Source organism: Leptidea sinapis, chromosome 5, assembly GCF_905404315.1.
Source record: "Leptidea sinapis chromosome 5, ilLepSina1.1, whole genome shotgun sequence".
Classification (NCBI taxonomy): Eukaryota; Metazoa; Arthropoda; class Insecta; order Lepidoptera; family Pieridae; genus Leptidea; species Leptidea sinapis.
This window is the reverse complement of record NC_066269.1, coordinates 3,153,155-3,172,531: the sequence shown is the minus strand read 5'-3', so window position 1 is coordinate 3,172,531 and position 19,377 is coordinate 3,153,155. Positions and strand designations below refer to the sequence as shown.

Genomic DNA, 19,377 nt, shown 5'->3' with positions numbered 1-19,377 from the left:
GTAGCGCATGCACATTCGCCTATAACCCGAACTCTCACCGCGCTCAACGCTCTCCTGAACGGAAACCCTGAGTGTGACTTGTTTGCGGATGAATGGACGGGAATAATGTCAGAATGCCTGAAGTACTGTGAGCGAGATGAATGTCTGAGTTAATAAAAAATTTCCTTTAATTAATGTAATTGGTGTAAACCGTATTATTTAAATATTAAATATGTCATTTGCTTTAAATAGATCGCGTGAGAATGAACGAACGCTAACTCAATGAATTGTTTGCTTAACGAGGTTTTAGATAGACACGAGCTGAACGTTATTTTGAAATAGGAAAAGCGACCTTATTTTAGACGTCGTTTAAATCATAAACTTCAGTCTTCTTGCGTAATAAGGTGTTACCACACCAATCGATCGATCGTCAATGGATGTCATCGGTCGACGTTGACCGATTGGTTTGGTAGTTTTAATTGATCGACGGATACCGGTCGACTAACCAATCGATCGATTGCCAGTCGATGGCATCGGTCGACGTAGACCGATTGACCCCGGCTATATTCCATCAGTTTCTTTCGAAATGTATTCACAAGAGGACGCGTTGTTGTTGGCCAGTACGATTTTGCTCGTACTATTATTACGGAGACACAAACTCAGAACACTCTGGATGCGACCGTTTTTATATCCTATTTTGAACTATTGTTCTTAATATCAAACACAGTGTAACTTCACAGTGCTCGAACTCACTTGAGAATGCTGATTGCCGATTATTCAAATACAGTCGACATATGTCATTTTGCAATCTCACGACTTATTTGCAACATCTGAAAAACGAATACCAGACTGTCTAAACCGAAACTACAACGCAAAACAAAACTATTAATAAAATATTAATTATGTTAATTGTTTTTTCTTTGAGATAACTAAAACGTATCCCTTAGCAAACTAGTAAGACTTTGCCTAGGTCCATATTAAATTTAACAAAAGAGAACCTTAAAATTAGACATTATTTATATTAATTTATATATATGTGTGTGTGTGTGTGTAATAATGTATATATTTATACATCATTAGTTGATTATCGATGAAAATGATGGATTGATACCAACCCTATATATTTATTATATTGGCAGCACTGATATTACGCCATTAATTATGTTGGTATCTAGATTTAGTACAATACAAGCGACATTTCTCATTATTTCGTATGGTACTCCCGTCTCTTGAACGTAGTGTTTAAATTCTCTTTGTCTCACGACTCACTCCTCCCTTCCCTATATATTATTATACTATTTGCTCCTCCCTCATCCCTTGCTCCTTAAAAATAATAAATACCTATCTCCCGTCAACAGTGGCTAATCAAAGTACCAAAAGGTAAAGTTTTCACATTTATTTTATTAAAATTACAATTTCTAGAGTACATTTACGATAGTTCACATTATGGGCAGGCATTTCCCAGTAAAAAAAATCAGTAAAAGTTAATGCACGACTTGAGTTGTCAAAATAAATAACTTACTCGCTTGCCGTGTCATCTTTGCGGCGTTTTCTTCATTGTGGTATAGAAGAGTTTGACTTTGATGATTATCTTCATAATCGTCACAACTCACATGTAGTTATTGTTTCAGCTGTTTACATCAGGTAGATATGCTTTGAAATCAAACTGAACGAAAATGTTGATAACGAATGGCGCCATTTAAAATCATAAGCCATCTCTAGGAAGCTTATAAAACAGTAATTGTAATAATTACACACTACTTTAGTAAATAATCTGTGTAAATGAATGGTATATGAATACTATCTAGCTTAAAAAATCTAAATTGCAGTTGAAATAGTCATACATGTATCTGTTTTCCAAAATGTGAAGAAACTAAGCTAAATTCAAATTATATGAACTAAATTAGTAACTGATAATATTGGTTTGTAGCACAATAATTGCATCAAATTGCTAAAAAATCTATTTTACTATTTTGAAGATAATGTTTACACTGTCTGCACCATGAGTAATTGATGCCTTCCTTCAATATTTACCTCTGATTATTGGGCTAAATCTGCATTCAAGAAATTCTCTTGAATAGTATATTTAAAACTAAAAAATGCTCTCAACTTTAACTCTTGTATATTATTCTATCAATGTGCTATTGAAGATTTAAATAAATACCATCTAATGACATGTGTATCATAAATGTTACAGAAAAATGAGTAGTTCAGATGAGGTATCTTGGATCTCATGGTTTTGTGGTCTCAGAGGAAACGAATTCTATTGCGAGGTATAGATATGATAATATAACAACAGCCAAACCATGTTGCTATTTCTAATTAAAACATCCCTTCTATAATTTTTTTCATAATTTTAAGGTGGATGAGGATTATATTAATGACAAGTTTAATTTGACGGGACTTAATGAACAAGTCCCACACTACAGACAGGCTTTAGACATGATATTGGACCTGGAACCTGGTGAGTAGAACCTTGAAGTATATTTTTTATATTTATTAGACTATATATCTGCGAGTCCAGATGCCAGTTAGGAATGGCAGGGGGCCTTTCCTAACTGGCATCTGATCACAACACACATTGAAACACAAAATGTTTCAGGGTGTTGTAACACAACACTGAAAGTTAAATAAGCTTTCCAGTGGTAGGGTTCTTTGCACAGGATGCTGGCTATATTATGGGTAACACAATGGCACCTATTTCTGTGTTTCAGTCTGAAGGCTGCCATAGCTAGTGAAATTACTGGTTAAATGAGACTTCACATCTTATGTGTCAAGGTGACAAGCGCAATTGTAGTGCCACTCAGAATTTTTGGGTTTTTTTGAGAATCCTGAGTGGCACTGTCTTGTAATGGGCAAGGCGTATCAATTACCATCAGCTGAACTTCTTGCTCGTCTTGTCCCTTATTTTCATAAAAAAGGGTTAAGTGAAAAACTAATTCAACTACAATAATGTAGGTATTATTGAAATAAAACACTTTAGGATTAAAATGTGTGCAACTGAATTGGAACTGTTTTTACATTACTTTTTGTGTCAAAGTTACATTTTTATTATTATTTTTGCTGACCCAATGTGTCAAGACCTTTTCAGAGCACATTTTCACACATTTTCAGGGGGACCTTCAATTTTTACTCATTCTAATCCTACTCACTTTAATCTTAAGAAAATATTAGGTATATTATATGATATGTTATTAGATGTGGTATTACATAAAATATCAATAACAATATTTTTTTTTAATGTTTGATAATCCATACAAAGAGTGATTTTTTCTCAGTATTTTTGTTAAAGATGATGACTTGGATGACAACCCAAACCAATCAGACCTTGTGGAGCAGGCTGCGGAAATTCTCTATGGTTTGATACATGCCAGATACATTCTCACTAGCAGGTAAATTGTTTGATTATTTTATTTTTATTTATTTAAGCCTTGTTTATTTTCTGCTACATATTAAAAACTATTTTTATTTTAGGGGAATCAGTCAAATGATGGAAAAACATCATTCTGGAGACTTTGGGTACTGCCCCCGTGTCTATTGTGAGAGACAACCCATGCTTCCCATAGGTATGTATAGTTATGGGTAGAATAAGGTATACTGAGTAAATATTTTAATATATAAATGAACCCCTATGTCTCCTGGTCACACTACAACCTGAAATCACCTTTGATTTCATCCATCTTTTTTTTTAATGTTTTCAATAAATTCTTAGTACATTGTACATCATTTATACACATTAGACACATTCTTGCCTCCAGGTTTATCTGATGTACCTGGCGAAGCGATGGTGAAACTGTATTGCCCACGGTGCATGGATGTGTATACCCCAAAGTCGTCTCGCCACCACCACACCGATGGCGCCTACTTTGGCACTGGTTTCCCTCACATGGTGTTCATGCTGCATGAGCACCGACCCACGTGTCCAACATCACAATTTGTGCCTAGGTATTAATTTTGATTGATAATAAAATTGAAATAATAGTATTTTATTCATAGTAAAGGTAAGGGTTTGCATAAGGTGTATTAAATTTTAGCTATTTGATACTTTTCAGTTTTTGAAGTCGGTTTTTTTAAACATTGTTTTTTTTATTCTTAGATATAGTTTTATTTAAAAGGATGGACAATATTTACCTCTATTTTTATAAGTATTCATCGTTTTTCTGTATAAACCCAAGGGGCCAGTAAGACATGAGATTTTATAAACCGTATTGCTTCTATGGAAGTGCGTAATGCACGTGCGGAAAGAAAATTTCCAAAACAAGCATTAACGAATGATTAATTAAAAGAGAAGCTATAAGTACTGATGAAGTATTGATAATCTTGTTAGTCTTATGATATTTGATATTTTATAATATGATGTACATATGCTACAATGATTCCTACATTCCCAGAATTTAGATTTTAGATCAAGTTTTACAATTCTATGACGTATTTCCTCTACTCCATGATATGACGTATTTACTTATGGGAAAAATAAAGGAGCCCCTTTGCACCGGATGCCGGCTGGATTTTGGGTTCCACAACGGCGCCTATTTCTGCAGTGAAGCAGTAATATATATGCTTTACTGTGTTTCGGTCAGAAGGGCGCCGTAGCTAGTGAAATTACTGGGAAAATCAGACATAACATCTAATGTAATGTGACGACCGCAGTCATAGTGCCACTCAGAAAAGTCTAATGTGATTCCAGCTGTATCATTGTACACTTCATCTAAATTCATAAACGCTCTGATAAGGAGTTGTTTCAGAATACAATAATGGACAAACATACACCAATGGCCACGATTTTGTAAGCCTAGCACTAGAAAGATCAACTTGGAATTATGTACATCTCGTTGCTGCATTAATTTTTTTTAAATATGTAAACAAATCAAGGGAACACTTGCAATTATTTAAATGTAATGTGTATAGCTGTTGTCACTGTCAAGTCTAACCAGTCTGAGACTAACGATTGACACACGAAACAACTAGTGGAAGTGGCATGTGGGCGTCACCCTGTCGCCACTATTTTGTACAAATGTACTTACTCGAGGCTCAAGTAAAACCAGTCGTTTGATGTCAAGTGAAACATAATTATCATTTAAATTCAAATATGCCTTATTGTGCCATTTTTGACTGTAGAAATCATATATCTGCGATAAAAATATGTCCAAATGTGCCTCCCACTGGTATTTTGTATGGTATTGTTCTTGCTCGGACAAAGAGCGAGCCCGTCTTCTTGCTAGTTCGGTGTCAGTACTATTGGTACACCAGTACATTGATGGATTCAATTAAGTTCTGCGGTTAATATAAGATTTTCCTTCATGCTTCGCCATGTTAAGACTGTCATTCAGTTATTATTACATACAGAATATAAGCACTGCATTATTCTTTAACATATAAACATGTTTTCAGGTTATATGGATTCAAGATTCACCCTCTGGCGTATCAGATACAGCTGCAAGCGGCTGCGAGCAACAAGTCTTCGTTGCGGGGGCTCCCATACAACAACGGTAAACGTTAAGCGCGCCACACCACGTCCCTCCGTCGCACACTACCGTAGACATGCAGATCCACCTTAAGAAAACCATGGTTTATTCCTTTTTGGAATAAGTAGATCTTGCAACAAAGATTTGGTCTTCTTTGGTTATCTGTGGAGGATGTCTTTATTAGTCCAGTCATGTTGGAATCATTCAATGACGTTCTATACATATGGTCATATCATTCGCAGTCTGAGAACGGAACTGCAAAAGTGTGCTTAAAGACAATCTATGCGCGCGTTTCTCCTTAGTCGTGTGTCAATTGTGCGTCAAGCAACAAGCCTAAGTGTGCTATGAAAAGTGCTTAAATAACACATTAACGACTGAAAAAAAGATGGTGTTACTTATCATCGGTAAGGCTGTATAATGTATCCATTGCAATCTCCGACCAATGACAGCTGGCAGTTACTTCAACGTCCCGATGACGCGATTAAGATTATCCGACGGCGAGCGCCAGATTCATCATTATTAAAAGCGATATAATTACATAACGACTGCACCTATAGCTATATAAAAAATACATTTATGTAGTTAAAAGTATAGAAAATCAACATGTATAATAATTAAATTGTGTTTTTGAACCCATGTTATTGAACTAAAAGGTTAAAGCTCGAGATTATAGGTAGAAATGTGATAAAATTTTCATTATATTAAGCTTTTATGTTAAATATTAGCGCGTACGTTAATAAAACTTGTTTATTATTAAAATATACTATATAACCTATTTTTTGATATTAATATGTCATTACTTCGACCCACGGGATTGTTGCATTAAACTAAAAAAATATACCCATTCATCAACAATTTCATTATCAATGCCGTCGGCAAATAAATTGCAAATGGCCGCCTGTTGGCTTACTAAGTACATACTGTTAATACGTAGGAACACACAATAAAATAATATTTTCATTTTATTTAATACGCAATAATAATAGTATGTATAATAATAAAATACATTTGGGAAAGCAGAAATGAAAGAATTATAATTTAGAAATAAGTATAATTTATTTTTTATATTCAGAAATAAGTATAATTTATTTTTTACACAAAAATACTTATTTTAAATAGACTTATAAGGTAGCGGTGCCAGTAGATGACCATTTAATGCAGTAGTTTTTGTTTTTAAACACTGTCTGTGTTGTTATTCGGTCTATGCACTCGGTGAAAGCGTTTTGCGATAACTTAAACTCGGATTTATTAAGATCAATCAACAGATTACTCCAGTTTAAAAAATTCAAGAAGAAAAAGAAAATTAAAAATAAATACAAATACTAGTAGATGGCCACTTGAGATAAGTGAAAAATTAGTAGATGGCCACTTTCTCACTAGTAGTTGCCCACCCAGTTTCAATGCTATATTCTGTGTTCTAAATAAAAATAAGCCTTATAGACTGCTTCATAAGAAATTTATTTAATTATTTTAAATAAGTCTAGTCTTCAAAGTGTTTCATTTCAGGCACATTAAAGAGGTCTCGCGTTTTGCTTGTTTTCTGAGGCTCCTTTATGGTAGTGATGACGTTTTTCCACTCGTATTCACAAACGTCGGGCCGAACTGGCCATTTCCATAGCCGCCCCACTCTCGCCATGGCAGAAATTGAAGAGACCAATGAAAGCGCCGTAATAAACTTTTCCGGGATAAAACCTGCCGTCATAACGAACGATGACGAATTCGCCGTTCACTTTTTTCGGAAGGATAAGTTTGCTGTCACTATCATTCTCATCCGTTTCTTCATCGTCAATGTCGCTTTCTGCCGATGAGACTTTAACACTTGAGTCAGAAGAATAACACAGACGTCTTCTGGTTTTTTTGGCTTGGGTGTCTTGAAACTTGCGGCGCTTTCGATCTTCTCCTTCCAATTTCTTCTGTTCCATCAATGCATCTTTTTCCGCCTTCTTCCGTTTCCTTTCGTTGGCTCGCTCTAACTTCTTCTTTGCGAGATTCTCCTTCTTTTCCATTTTCCGTTTCAAGTAGATCACATAATCTTGTCCAAAAGCTACGGTGGGCAATTTTTCTTTTGGCTTCCTTTTTGTATTCTTGCCCATTTCCGTCGGTACATAAAAAAGTGCTTTTTAAAGGGACTAGGCACAGTGCTAGTACATGAGGGTCCTCGTTGTGCATGTACAAGCTCGATGTCCGCAGTGGCTAAGTCGGAAATCGCTGCTGGAATGTTGAAGTCAGCTGTGCTAGATGGTGGTCCTGGTAGTAATCCGCCACATGTGCACTCGCTTCCTCCAAGCCACCTTTAAAGGTTTAAAAACGGCCACGTCAAGTGGTTGCAGCAACTGAGTAGCACTTGGAAAGAGTGGTATAAGTACGATGCCTTTCTCATGACAGAACTGGCTGCATTGGTAAGACAAATGCGATTTGTGTCCATCTACGAAGAGTATGACAGGTAACATGAGGGTTTGAGAGGATAGCCAAGGGAAGAATATGTCAGCTATGAACTCAAAAATAGCTTCACAGGTCATCCAACCCGAGTCGGTTTTTCCCAGTTTCCACCCTGATGGAATATTGTCGGAAATTTCAGCTGGAATTCACTTGTAAGGGTATATAATTGTCGTAGGAGCAAAGGTGCCGGCAGCGTTTCCTGTAACAAGTACAGTCAAGCACTCTTTGTCGTCAGCATTAACATGTTGGTAGACGTTTTTGTCTCCTTTTTTTGCGAGGACCTTGGGTGTTTGAGGTGCTAACATGAAAGCCGTCTCGTCACAGTTAAAGAAGAGTCTTTAACTGACGTCCCCAACAGAGGTTGGGGACAAGGATAATGTCGGCCCAACAACGTTTTTCCTGGCTTATTATTCGCCTTATAAAATTTGCAGTTTCGTTTTAAATCATTCAAGTATTTCTGAACACCGAAGAGCAGCTGCTCGTGAGTAATGGGAAATCCAGCCGCTGCAGATTCGTACACCCATTGGCATATTCTCTCCTCTTCTTTTGTCAGCATAGTGGCTGGGCCCATCTTTCTTGCAAGAGGAGATTTCCCGGTCACTTTATTTGCAAGAGTCTGCCGAGAAACTCCAAATTTCTTGGCGGTAGCACGTATCGGTGTGTCATGGAGTCTTACGTCGTTAACGGCTTGGGTCATGGCCTCTTCACTATAACTTAAAAACGCTCCTTTTTTTCCTGGCATCTAAAAATTAAAAAAAAAGTTAGTACTTACCTAAAATGGAATACATGGACAGAATTAGTAATTGGCCGAAATAATAGTCACTAGTTGCCCACCCGGCTCATTACTGAAAATTAAAAATAAAACCCAAAAAATGTTAATGCATTTTAATTTTATTAACTTTTTAGGTTAGATAAAAAATAATGCAACTATTAAATTATTTTGACTAACAGATGCTAGTAATGGGCCACCCCAACAAACTATAATGTAAGCAAAAATGCATTTTTATCTTTTAAAACAAATGTTGACTCAAACCCACTATAAATCTTAAAACCAAATTATCCAAACAAAATAACATGATTTGCCATCAAAATCTTTCGAATGATTGACCTCTTTGCTTAATAAATTACATAAGAAATTACCTTGTTTTAATCTGACGACCACCGATTCAAAAGTCAAAATTCGCCATCTTGAATATCACGGCTACCAACATGACGGCGTCTATTTTTTTGTGTTGCCAGATGATCACACTAGCCAACAATGCGTAAAAAATGTTATATAAAACTCTTGTTATAAGCATTTTTAGGGAAAGTGGCCAACTACTGATGCATGGCCATCTACTAGCACTAATACATAGAAAAAGTTATCAATTAGATCCTATTTATCTAATATTGTTGGAAATTTACAAATTTCGTATAATATATTATGTGGAATTTTACTAACATAATTTGTATTTCTATGTATAATATTAATATGAGGTATGTTAAATATGTAAACAAATACTACATTCATTAGTAATATTCGAAATGTAATCTATAGGTAAACTTAACAAAATCATAACAAATATGTGACTGCCCTATCTCTTGTTTATATTATTTAACAGAGCTAGCTTGTTTCAAAACGAAAGCGACGACACAAGTTTTTATAAACAAAAACCAAACACTTGAAGAGCAATAAATTATATTGTAACCCGAGCCGTTGCGTCATGCGGTGACCTTGAAGTCGATGGCAGCCCACTTGTTTGTGTTTGAGAACGCTTGGCGTAACAACGGTTAACCGACTTAGCTTAAAAAGAAGGTTATCGAATTCATTCGTTCGTACGTACGTCATATTATTGGAAATTTATAATTTTCATATACACATAACACAAAGCGCGATTTAAACTTGGGAAGTAAGTTGTTGCTGTCAACCTTCTCCCACAGCCACGTCTGCTACCACGTCCTCCCCCTTATCCTCGAAAGGCGCCTTCGTTATTTAATCTACAAAATATTAAATATACCTTCATCATAAGCTGGACCTTTAAAGGTTGTAAAATAAACACATTGAATTATATTACGATTAAACATATCCTATTATACTTTATAATATTTTGTATTATGTAAACGAGAGCAATTATAATTGTTGAATTTTAGACAGATTGTTTATTTGATAGAGTTGCTAATAAATAATAATTTCAATTCTTAATAATAACAATACTCTAATGTAGTCATCGCAGGAGACGCCACAAATTACCATCGGGATGTATGATTGTGTCCCGTTCCTCTACAGTGCAGTTTTCAAGGAACTTTCTTCCACATACAACCAAGCTGTGGAATGATTCTTTCAACATATTGATAATAAGATATAATATAATAAGAGTAATACTACACAAGTGGGAGGCTCCTTGCATAGGATGCCGGCTAGATTATGGGTACCAAAACGGCACCTATTTCTGCCGTGAAGCAGCATTTCGGTCTGAAGGGCGCCGTAGCTAGTGAAATTACTGGGCAAATGAGACTTCACATCCTATGTCTGAAGAAGACGAGCGTAATTGTAGTGCAACTCAGGATTTTTAGGCTTTTCAAGAATCCTGACCGACACTGCATTGTAATGGGCAGTGCGTATCAATTACCATCAGCTGAACGTCCTGCTCGTCTCGTCCCGTATTTTTATAAAAAAACACTGAAAATTACGCGTGCTAGTTTAAGGACGCGTTCTCAAAACAAAGAGGTATCGAACGCACCACTACACTGACACCGCTCAAACACATACACGTACTTAAAGTTAATTGCGGGAATCAAATGAATTTGATACTTTATCAAGTTTGAATTTTGTTTTTCTTAATACCTATGTTTTTTTGATAATTGGTTGATGTATTCGTTTAGTAGTTAAATATTAGAACTTTAGATGGCAATTATGTCGCATAACGACGTGTGCAGTAAACGCAGTTTTTTTTTAATCCAAGATGGCCGCCGCGAAAAATTACGATTTCAGCAATATGGATATCGAATCCGAGGTTATCAAGGGTGCAGAGAACGATTTTGGAATCATTTTTGAAATCCAAGATGGCCGCCGTGCAAATTTATGATTTCAGCAATATGGGTATCGTGTCCGAGGTTATCGAGGATGCAGAGAAAGATTTTGGGATCATTATTGTAACCCAAGATGGCCGCCACGCAAAATAATGATTTCAACAATATGGGTATCGTATCCGAGGTTCTCGAGGGTGCAGAGAACGAATTTGGGATCATTTTTGAAGTGAAACTTCTTTGCCCGCATTAGGGTAAATTTTTTACGGATAAACCGGAATGGATGTCACGAAAATGAAGGACGTTTTTATTAGAGATGAAACGGATAGCAGTTTGGCCGGATACCGGATATTAGGCCGGAAAAGTTGGTAAATTTCATAGGCGCCATCTTGAAATTCGAATTTGACCCAATATTCGTTATTGTTGACCCCGAAAACCATGAAAATGATACCCATGAAGAGAAGTTGGTAAAATTCATAGGCGCCATCTCGGATTTCGATTTTGACCCGATGTTCGTTATTGTTGACCCCGAAAACCATGAAAATGACACCCATGAGGAGAAGTTGGTAATTTTCATAGGCGCCATCTTGGATTTAGATTTTGACCCAATATTCGTTATTGTTGACCCCGAAAACCATGGAAATGACACCCATGGGGAGAAGTTGGTAAAATTCATAGGCGCCATCTTGGATTTCGATTTTGACCCGATGTTCGTTATTGTTGACCCCGAAAACCATGAAAATGACACCCATGAAGAGAAGTTGGTAAAATTTATAGGCGCCATTTTGGATTTCGATTTTGACCCGATATTCGTTATTGTTAACCCCGAAAACCATGAAAATGACACCCATGAAGAGAAGTTGGTAAATTTCATAGGCGCCATTTTGGATTTCGATTTATTATAGACCTTATATTTAGAGATGAACTTATATATCACTAATTCTTCAAAAAAAATAAAGAAACATAAGTTTTTGAAAATCGGACTGTGTACAAAATATAATGTAAAGTATCAAAGACAGTATTGTAGAGCTTATAAACGCAACTGTTCTAACATCTAAAATACTTGAGCATCACTTTTTGTTGTACCGTAATACTATTAATAAAATATTGTAAAGAAACAGTCTTTTCTTGCCACCCTGCATGCTGTTAGTCCTGTCTCCAACTCTTTTTCATTCCACCTCTGTGGTTGCACCTCAGCTCTACTATTTATGCTTGTCATCGTAGAAGTAGAGGTTGTAAAATCGACATGCATCTGAAATTTAACTTTATTTCCTATAATTGTAAGAATAGTTTGAAATTTTCATTTGACGATATAAGGTGAACATATATGATATAGGCATCTCGTAGTAAAACGCTGCAAGAGAACTAACTTGACCGTTAGTTTGGAGAATACAGACAGTTTATGAAAATATTTTACATGAAAACAAATCATAAATGATGATAACATTTTATACATAAAATTTACTACATCAGGGCAATTCTCTTAGCTTGATTTAAATGGTTTTCATTTAATCAAAAATAAACATAATCGGAGAATTCTAGACCCTTATCACAAATTAATTAATGTAAGTTTGTTCTTATAATGACAATAACAATATGATAAGGGTTGTTTTAAGTAATCATTGGAGATTCTAGTATATTCTCCGTTATAATACTAAGTTGAATGTCAACATAGTGAAATGAGGCGGGTGCGAGCAGGATAGGGAAGGTGGTCTACTGTGGATGTCTCACTTTAATACTAAAGTTATCCAAACTAAGCTAAGAAGTTTTTACAGCGCTACGCGAATAACTTCTCTAATCAAGAAGGGGACCTTGGAAGAACGTCTGTAGTTCAGAACAGGATAGATACCGGAAGCGAGAGACCAATTCGTCAACGAGCAAGACGGATACCAATTGCAAAGGAAAAACAAGTTGAAGGCCTTTTGGAGGACATGAGAAGGAATAAGATTATATAACCGTCTGCAAGTCCGTGGTGCTCACCTGTTGTATTAGTGAAGTAGAAAGATAGCACGAGATTTTGTGTGGACTATAGGCGTCTCAATGATGTCACTAAGAAGGACAGTTACCTGTTACCTCGAATCGACGACACTATGGATACCTTGAGTGGCACGAAATGGTTCTCGACCCCAGACCTGAAATCTGGATACTGGCAGGTGGAAATTCATCCAAAAGACAAGGACAACACAGCTTTCTTGACCGGTAAAGGTTTATGGCAATTTAACATCACGCCCTTCGGATTGTGCAACGCACCTTCCACATTTGAGCGACTCATGGAGTGTGTACTGGCAGGCTTAGTTGGAGAGGCTTGCTTAGTGTACTTAGATGACGTCATCATTGTTGGCCGTGACTTTGAAGACCATTTGCGAAACTTGGAGCGAGTTTTCGCCAAAATAGAGGGAGCCGAATTAAAGTTGAACCCGAAAAAGTGTCGTTTATTTAGGATTAAGGTCAATTATATCGGCCATGTTATCTCCAGTGATGTAATCCAAACAGACCCGGAGAAACTAGAAGCAGTTTAAAAATGGCCTACCCCTAAGGACAAAACCGAAGTGCGGGCATACCTCGGCCTATGCTCATACTACAGGCGTTTTGTTAAGGGATTCTCAGAGATACCAAGAGATAGCCAAGCTACTACATCGGCTGACAGAAGTTAAACGACAATTTAGTTGGGATTTGTGAAGATTCTTTTCAGAAACTGAAGAAACACCAATCCTGTGGTATGGAGGATGTTAGCATCTTAACGCTACAACATTTCAACAAATATCTCATCGGCAGACAGTTTTAACTGCGAACTGATCACGCAGCCTTGAAGTGGCTACTGCAATTCAAGAACCCGGAAGGTCAAGTAGCTCGATGGATTGAACAGCTCCAGGAGTATGACTTCAAGCCTGAATACCGCAGCGGAAATACGCATGGGAATGCCGACGCACTCTCACGAAGGCCGTGTTCGGAAGACTGCAAACATTGTGTTAAGCAGGAATGAAATAAAGTAACATTACGCTAACGAGAACAAGTCCTTTGGGTCTCTGGGAAGCTGATGCTATGAGGGAGGCTCAAGAAAGAGATGACGACCTTCGACACTTCATCACATGGAAGAAACGGGGTGACGTAAAACCAATCTAGTCAATTTTAATTTACTGCATTCCTGTCTGGGGTGGTGCCACAAAAACTAAATTCTTAGCTGTGGAAAGATCACAGAGCCCTTTTAAAAGTGACATTTCTAAAGCCAGGAATCTATCGTACTGAACAGATATAAAGACTGCGACGTACTATCTGTTAGAAAACTTTATGTCCTTCATGTTACTCTTATAAGACAAAACTTTAATGTAAAGACCACTTTTGAAAAGCGACAGTTTATGAAACAATCAGAACATGTTTATAACCTTATTAATGAAAAACTCAAGATCTATACGCTTAACAAAGTGGAATGTAGACGAAGTTTAACCACTTGGTTGAAATCCATGAATTATGTGGAAATAGAAGTACCAGATGTGCTCCGTGAAATACATGATGGCGTATCAGGAGGTCATCTAGGTGCCAAGAGGACGTTAACAAAAGTGCGAGAACGATTCTACTGGTTGCATTGTCGAGGTGATGTACAGGATTGCTACTACTTGCGCTGCTGCAAAGGGACCACAGACCAGGAGCCGTGGTAACCTGCGGTTGTATAACGTCGGTGCACCAATTGCAGTTGACGTAGCTGGGCCATTTCCTGTTACGGAATCGGGAAACAAGTATTTTATGGTCGTCATGGACTACTTCACCAAATGGCCCGAAGTGTTCGCCATACCAAACAAAGAAGCTACAACAGTCGCTTCTAAGTTAGTCGAAGAAGTGATATGTCGCTTTGGTGTGCCTCTAGAAATCCATTCTGATCAGGGCAGGAACTTCGAATCGCAGGTATTCCAGGAAGTGTGCAGAATTTTGGGCATGCACAAGACAAGAACCACCGCGTTACCATCCACAGTCTGATGGAATGGTTAAGAGATTTAACCAGGCCCTTGAGAGGCATTTGGCGAAATTGGTAGACGACAAACAAAAGGATTGGGACAAGTATATGCCACTCTTCCTTCTGTCATACGGAACTGCTAAGTATGAGAGCATTAAAGCATAAAAGCTACCCCGGCGCATGTCGATTATGGTAGAGAACTACGAATACCAGTAGACCTATTGACAGGAGGGATCAGAGACCGTACAAGACTATGTCTGCGATTTAAGGGAAAAAATGCGCTATATACACGCCTTGGTTCGGGATAATGGGTTACAGTCAAGTGAGCACATGAAAACCAGATACGACAGGAAATCGAACACGAGCGGCTTCGAGGAAGGGTCACTGGAGTGGCTGCATAACCCAACTCGCTAGAAAGGGAAATCTCCAAAGTTGCAGACCAAGTGGGACGGTCCATACACAGTGGTTATCCGATTGTATGATGTGACTTATAGGATTCAAAAGCAACCAAGAGGAACATTCAAAGTGGTACACATAGACCGTCTGGCGTGTTACCATGGCAGTAACAACGATGCTCGGGACGAGCTTCTCTAAGAGGGGAGTAGTGTTACGAACATACAAAGCACGAAGAAACTAGCACAATCTAGCGTCAACCAGTAAAACTACTCAAAGAACAAAGACAACATGAAACCCCCTACTCAATACTAGATGGCGTTAGAGAAACTACTGTGGAACCATATAGAAGCACAGTCTCGAAAACCGGGTACATCCGCGAACTTTCCAGAATCGGTCGATCACGTTCGCGCGAGTTGTGTACGTTCCAGAAAGGAACTTTCTGGAATGGTCTGGGACTCGTCTCGGCCCATATAAATAGCCGCAGGGAGGCGAGCCAGTTCAGTTCAGTTTGAGCTACCTTCTCGTCTGACCTGGAACGCCTCTTGGCATCCGGGGACAATCAGACGCATTTAGATTCACCTCTATTTTGTGATCATCCTTCTGATGTGACTAGTCCCAATTAGATAGCACCCTCTGTGCAATATCCCAGCGGAAACTCCATAGGGAGTGCCGCTTGCGCCTCTCTCTCCCCATGAGAAGGTCGCCTTCGATGTAGGCTTAGAGGGCACCTGCCCAAAGCCAACTGCAGGTGGTGTTTAGTGGGTAGGCACCTAGGTTTTCACGTGAGTCCCACATAACCAACGCAGACTTAGGCTGCGTTGGTATGCATGAGCATTCACCACCTCCCTCCCGTCGTTATCCCGGAGGGTAGCCCATTCCCTTGCTTGGGCGCAAAAAAAAAAAAAAAGAGCCAGTTCAGTTCAGTTTGAGCTACCTTCGAGGCGACTTCGAAGTGAAAACTAGTGATGATACCAGGGGAATCTACTACTTGGCTACGACCTAGGACATCGTTAGTACTTAGTGTTTGGACCTAGTGCTTTGTGTTGGACCTAGTGCTAGTGAATAAAGTCTTTAAAATAGTCAGCAGGTCTTAGTCTCCAAATCTTTCGAATCCTAACACGTAACAATATCTTATTTGTGGGGTGTCGTGCGAAGGTGTAATTTGGCGACAGGTGAAACAGCTATTCGGAACACTCCCCGTGATAAATGCGATAGAAGACACACAGTGAAACGGCATATCTACTTAACGCCCGGTGATCGAGCCGTTCATAGAAAACTGGATTCCTGACAATTCGTGCGGCTTTGCGTTGCACGCGGTAAAATGGTTCAAGCTGATACTGGGGTGCACCAGATCAGAGATAACAGCAATACTTCATATGTAGTAGGACCTGCGCTTTGTAGAGCGCTAGAATGTAAGCTGGCTTGACGTATTGCCGAATTCTATTTATGACACCCAGCTCCGATCGAGAGCCAATATTCCGATACTAGGCCAGGCTTTAAAGGAGGTGCTGCCGAAGAGTGGTGATAGACAAATGGTTTTTTTCGGGGTAACCGCGTAAATTCGAGTCTTTTGAGGCTTAAATTGAACAAGGTTTATTTTACCCCATTCCGTGACCTTGAGGAAGCGGACGACCGAGGAGGAGTCCAACATATCATTGATATGCAGAAGAAACAGTGTAGGACATAGCACACAGCCTGGGAGCACTCCAGCGTTCACGGGCATCGAGTTCGAGCAATAACTGATGACAACGATGTAGGTATACTGCGCCCAATGAGGAAGCTGGGAGTTCCATTTGCATAAGCTCTCGGGAAGCCCAAATGATGGAAGTTTAGAGAGACGCGCCTTGTGCCATACACGATCACAGGTTTCGCTATATGCAGGCTTACTGCTAGGACTTCTTTCTTGCTTACATAGAGACCGCCCATGTGTTAGGGATACCAGAAGATCGCCTGCTGACCGACCTTGGCGAAAGCCGTACTGGCAGTCGTTGATACTCTTGGTATAACGAGCTGGTGGTTAATTATGCTCTCCATGATTTTGGAGAGTAAGGTAATAGCTATAGGCCTGTAGTTTTCCGGATCCGAACTATCTTCTTTTTTTGGATAGGATGGACGAGGGCTGATTTCCATGAGTCAGCCGGAATAAACACGTTACCACCGGCTTCAACTCAGTGGCACCGAGTACACGTTCTAAGCACCATGGGAGAAATGCCATCCGGTCCAATCGACTTCTTTACGTCCAAGGAAAACAGAGTTTGCCGAAGAGATTTCTGTCTGAACTTTACATAGGGCATATACAGGGTGTCCCAAAGTTATGGGACATGAAGGGAAAGTACATTAAATATCGCAGATTGGGTATTTTACTGAAAGAAGACTTTATGTTATTTTTAAAAGTTAGTAATTCTGCATTTAAAAGTTTTCTAATAATTATTTGCCTCGTCTGGGATTCGAACCGACTTAAAAGTAAAAAAAAAACACCCCTACTTTTATGATGCCAATCGAAAGAATGGCCAAAGTAAGGAGCAACGTAAAATATTTGAGTCAAATTTCAAGAAAGTTCATTGCCGACGACGACGTTCGAAAATTAGAGAGATTATCATTCCATAGATAGCATTGATTATTACCCACTTCATAGTTAAAATACTTTATAGCATAGTTTTAGTTTAAAAGCGATACGAGAATGTGGGTGAGTTACAAACAGAATTGTGCCATATCATATCGAGTATTCTCCATAAAATGATCAGAAAATCAAAAGGCAGCGGACTCATTAAAAGATTGGCGATTTGCGTAAGACAGGGGGAATCACATTTTGATCATTTAATTAAATAATTTACAAAAAAATACCCACTTAATTGACTATTTTCTCATATCTACATATCATAAAAGTAGGGATGTTTTTTTTCAATTTAAGTCGGTTCGATTCCCTGACGAGGCAAGTAATTTTTAGAAAATCTTTGAATGCAGAATTACTAACTTTTAAAAATAACATAGTCTTCTTTCAGTAAAATACCCTATCTACGATATTTAAGGTGTAACTTTCCCTTCATGTCCCATAACTTTGGGACATCCTGTATAGAGCTCTGACACCGCGGGGCTTTTCGGCGGTATTTCCGTTGTTTTCAAGAGTCGAGAGGCAAAAATAGTGCACATAAAATTGGCTTTCTCTTTTGCCGTATGGACCAGGGTGTAGGATTCCTCGTGTGCAGCAGCGGCAGGGACTGCTGGTTGAAGCTACTGGGATAGTCCAGTCGGGTAACTAGAAAGCTGCTCTGGGTTAACTTTGTATGTAAGAACTTAAATTGGTTAAACAAATAATGGAATAAGGTTCTTTTTACGTAACATCGTGCTATCTGGTAACGGCAGAAGAAAGAAGGTGTAATGAAGAGAGGGAGAGCATTTTGCACAGTGCTGCATTGGAGAAAAGTCAGTTACGTTGGTGGTTCGTGGAAGTTTGTGGAAATTCTGTGTCTTATCTCGGGGAGTGTTCCGAAGAGCTGTTTAACCTGATTTCCGCCGCGAAACTCCACCTTCGCACGACACGCCACAAATTAGTATATCATCCCCATCATCTGTGGCGTTCCTCCACAGTGCGATTTTCAAGGAACTTTCAGGAATAATATCATCATAAAGAAATCAGAAAATCTATATCTTCAGTAGGTACCTACCAAGAAAGTGAAAGTTTGCGTCGAGTTCATACCAGTGGAAGAAGAAGGGGCGTGGCAAAAGGCATTGAAACAAAGCGTGATAATTTCGTGCTAGGTATTGCTCATAATAAAGAATATTTTATCTATAGAACATTTTGCCAATTTCTGTCAAGATTAAATGACGTTTGACAGAAAGGGACAAATTAGCCGGATAGCTTGAATAATTTATTGTCATTAATAAGTATTTGGTTTATTTATATATATATAAAGAAAATATTGTCATATATGCCCGAAATTGTAAATTGTACAACTATTTACTCATGTATTTGTGCTTCGATGACCATCATTCATTTGTTTTTTTCTTCTGTTTTTCTGTTTGCGTCACTCATTTTACAAAATGGAAAACTTAAAGTATCGCATTATTTACGAGTACGAGTTCCGCCGTGGCACTAGTGCTGCGGAAACGACTCGAAGGGTGAATCATCATTCGCCATACACA

At 38.4% G+C, this 19,377-nt stretch overlaps 1 protein-coding gene and 1 long non-coding RNA gene across 5 annotated transcripts in view; both read left to right on the top strand.

Moving 5' to 3' along the window:
• The first annotated feature begins 1,272 nt into the window (after positions 1-1,272).
• LOC126964688 (casein kinase II subunit beta) overlaps positions 1,273-19,377 on the top strand; it is a 36,268-nt gene continuing 18,163 nt past the window's right edge. The window contains exons 1-7 of one of the 4 annotated variants that reach the window (XM_050807963.1): positions 1,273-1,359; positions 2,177-2,252; positions 2,341-2,443; positions 3,272-3,371; positions 3,454-3,545; positions 3,738-3,924; positions 5,371-5,468. In XM_050807963.1, coding sequence (XP_050663920.1) covers positions 2,181-2,252; positions 2,341-2,443; positions 3,272-3,371; positions 3,454-3,545; positions 3,738-3,924; positions 5,371-5,468 — 652 coding nt within the window. In that variant the 5' untranslated portion in view covers positions 1,273-1,359; positions 2,177-2,180. Of the gene's footprint in view, positions 1,360-1,546; positions 1,624-1,674; positions 1,723-2,176; positions 2,253-2,340; positions 2,444-3,271; positions 3,372-3,453; positions 3,546-3,737; positions 3,925-5,370; positions 5,469-19,377 lie in introns of those variants that run through there. The other 3 variants (XM_050807962.1, XM_050807964.1, XM_050807965.1) reach the window with 3 other exon arrangements.
• LOC126964698 (uncharacterized) lies at positions 9,232-12,007 on the top strand. Its single transcript, XR_007729416.1, has 2 exons — positions 9,232-10,876; positions 10,977-12,007. It is a non-coding gene; the product is annotated as an uncharacterized LOC126964698 (long non-coding RNA).